Source organism: Drosophila novamexicana, unplaced genomic scaffold (assembly GCF_003285875.2).
Source record: "Drosophila novamexicana strain 15010-1031.04,08,12 unplaced genomic scaffold, DnovRS2.1 tig00000193-arrow-pilon, whole genome shotgun sequence".
Lineage (NCBI taxonomy): Eukaryota > Metazoa > Arthropoda > Insecta > Diptera > Drosophilidae > Drosophila > Drosophila novamexicana.
Genome location: NW_020824787.1, coordinates 10,076,093 through 10,082,092, shown reverse-complemented (window position 1 = coordinate 10,082,092; position 6,000 = coordinate 10,076,093). Strand labels below are relative to the sequence as shown.

Genomic DNA, 6,000 nt, shown 5'->3' with positions numbered 1-6,000 from the left:
AGCATTTCACTTGACCGCAACGGTAACCAATAATTGGAAACAGGAGCTGCTGAGTAAAATGAAAGGAAAAAGTCAATCAATTAAGTCCATATACCATTACAGCTAACAAACGTAGCTTGAATGCAACTTGCCAGCAACCCCTTGATTGAGCTGCCAGCAACCCCTGGACAAACGATCGACAGTTACCCCCTTTTCGACACCGCCAACACTTAGCAACTCATTAACGTTTGTGCTGGGCACTGTGAGCTTTTGGTAAACGAAATCAAATTTACGCCTATTGATGGCAACTGACCCTAGGCCTGGGTTAAAGTAGAGAGAGGGCCAGTGAGGGGTATGGGCTGGGTTTCTGGCAGATTATAATCTGCTACAAATGAGGAAATCCCAGAAAACCGACAGATTAAATTTGTATGCCACTTGTAAAACGGATGTGGGGCATGTGTGTAAAGTATGTTGGCTTCCGTTTGGTAAGCTAGCCGGACTTTGTGTGGGTGTGTGTGCGAGTGTGTAGGTGTGTGTGCGCCCATGCGTTGGTCATAAAGTTTGCCACATGTGAAAAACAAAAGTCGCCGAGGCACACAAACACAACACACGCAAGCTTAGTAGATACAGCTACAAAACGAAAGAGCATTTCATTATTTATGGAAAGGCAACGCAAATTATACACACACACACACATTGGGGAAGTATGTATGCCTGAGTAATTTAGAGAAAATGGCTGCCACACTGTGGCGGCTACCCAACGCTCTGGCAGTTAGTTAGCCCAAGTAGAGAGAGAGAGGGAGAGAGAGTTGTGGCAAATGTAATTTTGTGTAAACATTTTCATGAATGAAAACGTTTTTGGCGTCGCATACACACACACACACACCAACACACACATGCACACGGACGGGCGTCGTCAAGCCTTGGGCTTGTTAACAATTGTGTAGCATATTTTTGGGGGTCACTCGAGCATGCCACATGTTGCCAGTTTAGTTGCCGCCCAGGCTTATGTATTTCATAGGGAAATATGCTCACTAAATTCTCTAGTTCTCCATACACACACTCACAGACAGAGAGAGAGAGAGCAACTACATGTTTCCTGCCTAATGTGTGTGCATTTAAGCACTCGAAATTAATTTGACATTTTTATACACTTAGCAAAGCCGCACAAATTGTGCACATAACTTGCCTATTCGTAAATCCCCAACAAACTTGCCAGCCCTGCAGATTAACTCTACCCAATTTACTGACTACTTGTGCCTATAGGGTATAATTTCTCTTTAAATGCCTGACAGCTTAACGCTTTTTAGATCGTGCTTACCTTCCAGGTGTTTTTTTAGCTGCCCTGCACTAATTTGTCCAGCTACAAGAATCGGCTTACAGTTCGAGTTGATTTCATGTGCGGTTTTGTGGCAAAGTTGCAACTTGATTAATGACAGTTGCATGCGATTTCAATTGCTTCCGACTGACCACAGAACGAGAGAAAAGATTGAGTGCCAAAGACAGAGAGAGAGAGAGCGAGAACGTTCGTTGCATTGTTCTGTGCGGTTGTTTTCAATTTGTCACAGTACAAACCAGAAACTGTCGCACATTCTTCACAGTTTATATTCCATTTGCCACAGCATTTATCAATCGGAGAAACTCGGAGACAGCAATGCAACCCATTAATATTATTTTTGGTCAAGCAGCTTTATTTTCGTTCTGTTTATTTTTTATTTTTAAAATCATGTTATTAATTATAATTTTGCGAAGCGCAATTAATTGGCTGAAGTCTGTGTGCTTAAAAGCACAAAGGATTCTCAGCATGGCTTGAATTTTTCTCCATTTATTACGAACTGTTTACCAAAGAGCACTTACTCAATGTTTAACGTTTAAGGAGTACTGAAAATTGCAATCAACTTTTTATAACTTTTAAAGACCACTCAAGTTATAAATAATTGCATAAAAATTTATTCATATAATAATGACCATAAATGTGCGGGAAACGAGACAATTTTTATCTGTCACAGATAGTAAGAATTTGATAACTACTTGTTAATATTTTATTTCACATCAAAAAAATATTCCGAAATATCTCAAGCCGATTAAATTATCTTTTATTAATTTGTCCATAAAAAGCAGCAAACAAACTTCATAAATTTACTATTCGAAATGCAAATAAGCAAGGGAGTTCCAGGTTCGAATCATAGGATTTTGTGTTGTATATAAAAAATTTTAGTTGTAAATTAAGTACAAGACACAAGAATAATTAAAAATATTCAAATTTAATGACAATCAATCAGCCAACCCTAAGTCCAAGTCTAACTCTCATTCATTTTACTTATCCAGGCAAAAAATAATTGTTTACTATTAAGTAATAATTACTATTGCTTAACTCGAAGAAATTACATGCTTAAAGTTGTCTGTGACTTTGCCGGAGCAAGCGCAATTTGCGACATTGTTCGCATTCCTTGTCGGCAAGTTTCGGGACAATCCACTTAAGAGCAGAGCTTTGGTGCGATTTATAGACCTGCCCGTTGACTTCTAACATATGCATAATTTTTCAAGTCTCTCTTGCTCGCTTCGCATAGAAATCATATCATAAAATAAAATCACAAGTGCTTTTAATTTGTCGTAGTAAATGCACAGCCCCCTCCGAGTAACTTGCTGTCAGAGATTCGAGCTCCCACACACACACCCCACACATACTGTGCTGCTCGTTACTTAGCGCACATTTAATTTTGTTACCAATACTCAAGCACTTTCCGGCACACACATAAGTAGGTGGTGGGACTTTTGATTGGGGTTTTCTGTTCGTTTCTGTTCTGCGAGACTTTGGCGCAAGTTTTGGCGCGCCATAAAACTATGCGGCAAATTTATATGTTGCTATGCTTCAGCGTCTGCTGCTCGTGAATAATATGGGCGTGACAGCAGAGAAAGAGATATATACAGAGAGTGAGAGAGAGTGAAAGGGAGAGATTGCTTATGCCAAATGTTAATGATGATGATCCTACTTGAACCCATTTACGCGTGTTGTTCTTGCCAATATTTGAATCGGTACGTGCAAAAACAAAATTCAAATGCATTTTGTGAGATTACTGCAGTTCAATTATTCAAATTGGTTGTTTGTCACTTAATTCATTTAATTAATATTTAAATTTAAAAATGAATAGCTCATTCAAATTATGAGCATAGCAATGGCAATATTAATAAAAAGCCTGGCATTTTTGAGAATTTGATTTAGTTAAAGGTTAAGAACAAGGACAAATGTTAAGCCATTTATTGGAAAATAAATCCTTGGAAACTGAGTTATCTAAGCGAAAGAGGCTTAAATCAAAATAGATTATACACCCTGTAGGACTCAGGCCAGGGCTAATAACAAAGTTATATTGAGAAATATAATACAGAAAAAAAGACAATAATAACTTACCTTACGGCTTAAAGGATCCCGAGCTCTATCGAAATATTCCCAACAATCCTGAAAAGTTAATAAGAACAATGTATGAATATTAATATAAATAAAAGACAACAAAAATGATGCTTTGTCAATCAAAATGTGTACTTAAAAAGACAATTCAAATACCCTACACACATAGACTTATTATCAATTTCGGAATATCCTATTCCTTTCAAACAAAATATACTGCTTAAATTAATACAAGAGCCTTTATCTCAAATTTATGAAATGATTCAGATAAGTGAATAACGAACTGATTCACGACATACTTTACTTAGTTGCCATTTATACTAACCCGGAGCTTCGATTATTTGAAATTTTCGATATTTAGTATGTATTTTAGATGGATGGTAAATAGATTTTCAGCATGTTATACACCGCTCAACACCTCTTCTTGCTTTAGAAGCATTTTAAACATTAAATTTTGTGGCTTGGACGCAGCGAAAAATAATCGCTGGCATCGGTGAAAATTGAATTTGCGAGTGTTGAGCCGCAAACGCAAAAACCGCAAGCAAAATCTATGCACACACACAACACGCACACACACACGTAAAGGCACACAACACACACACATACGGCTATCTCTTTCGCGCGCACTAAACATGCTTAAAAAGCAACGTGTGTAAGCCACAACACATTTAAAATGCATAAAGCGTTTGCGTCCCAAGGCAGGCGAAATAGGGGCGTGGCCATAGAGCAGACAGACGCCAATGCCTGGTTTTAAGCCTTATAAATTAGCGGTTAGATTGAGCGTCATAAATCGTGTGATTATTTTTAAAGTGCCTGTGCGTCTGTATGTTTATCTAGGACAACGATTTTGCGCCCACTTTAAAATCTCTCAAAAATTGAAAAAAGGTTGCTTGTCGCCCTGCTTTTTAGGCGGCACTCTGACAAGGTCCCAAATATGATGTAGGTTCTGCAGGTGGCAACCGGCCAACAACAGCAAAAAAAAAAGGGACGATACCATGTCGATCGATATTCGGGATTGTAAATGACAGAAAAAAAGAGCAATAGAATGGGAGAGGATAGAAACAAATGAAGTAAATTTAATATAATATAAATGGAAACAAAAGAGTTGGATAACATTCGAAATATACACCAAATAAAGGTCGAATTATGTTAGATTTCAACAGATAGCTCAATGGAATGCACAACATAATTGGAAGGAAGAACAATGTACAAACATTTAAAATTTGTAAGAAAATAATAATAGGGGTTAAATTTGACATAATTGGAAATCAAGACACGATTCTTATTACATAAATAACTGGAAAATGGAAATATAATACATTCAATTCTTGGTATAATATATGATAGAAAGGAAATATAAGATAAGATAGAGCTGGAAAGGGGTAATTTGGGGCAAAAACAAAGAATTTCTAATTTTCCCACTTGCCTATAAAAATACATAGAAACATTTAATTAGTTTGTTTATATATTTTGTTCGTCCCTCACTCACGGCTTTTGCGTATATGTAAACTAAACCTGCATGCAGCTCATACCGGTGCTCAACATCAACGTGCATTCTTTTAGGCAGCGACAATAATTTGCCTAAACGATGGCCCAAAATTTATGTATCTAATTAAAATGGAGAAGCATAAAAAATGAGCTCATGAATGCGCTACACTGCGTCTCAGCTGTGTGTTTAGCGCTTCGCCTAACTTCATGCCGCATAAATTTCGCCTAGTGCTCTAGTCCTAGTCCTGCTCGTCCTACTAGTCCTGCCACCCACCAATCCTAGGCCCTGCCCTGTTCGTATGTGTCTGATGCGTGCGCGTTTGGTGGGCCCGTTTGGGAAGGGGCTTTCACCCCTCTGGGGCAGGCACAAGCTGTTTGTTTATGCTCCCGAGCTGCATTTTTATGTGCTGCCAGTGCGCCGACAACAGCAGGCCACTCCATCAGTTGCCCAACTACACTACACACTACACTGCACAACAAAACAGCAGCAGCACAGGCCCACTGTCAACATGGACATACAGTGTGTAAAAAGGCTATAAATATGTGAGAGCTTCTTCGAGCTAGCAATATGGACAGACTCTCCAAAAATATAATCGACAAGAGATCTAGACCAATAATCATAAACCGGCACAATACAAAATATTATGCAAATAAGCTGACAGAATTTCCTGTGCAAGGCTATAAAAAAGCTATAAATCAAATTTATAATCGAAACTACATTTTATTTTAAAGTGAGAGATCAATCAGAAAACTAAATTCTAAAATAATAAAAACAATTTTTTAAGCTAATTGGCAAATATATAAGGAAAAATATAAATAATAAATAATAATATATATATATATGAATTTATATCAAATTATTTAATTAATTTCAAATGAATTAAATATAGAAAACCACGAAAAAATTAATTTAAACACCATATTTTTGTCGAACATCAATTTTAAAAGAGGCAACATAAGCGTGACTACAATTTTAAGAAAGAGTTCTTAAAAGTCAGGATCTACGAATATGGCATCAGTTAGATACGCAAAAAAAAAAAATTAATACTTTTGACGAAATAAAATTTTGAAACATGCAAATAATAACTATGCAATAGTGAAAGTAAACTTCTAGTAAAATTGAATCG

At 37.0% G+C, this 6,000-nt stretch overlaps 1 protein-coding gene across 1 annotated transcript in view; it reads left to right on the top strand.

Annotated features, from left to right (window-relative positions):
• The first annotated feature begins 711 nt into the window (after positions 1-711).
• LOC115759362 (acetylcholine receptor subunit alpha-type acr-16) overlaps positions 712-6,000 on the top strand; it is a 48,787-nt gene continuing 43,498 nt past the window's right edge. Inside the window, exon 1 of the mRNA XM_030700283.1 lies at positions 712-750. Coding sequence (XP_030556143.1) covers positions 712-750 — 39 coding nt within the window. The remainder of the gene's footprint in view (positions 751-6,000) is intronic.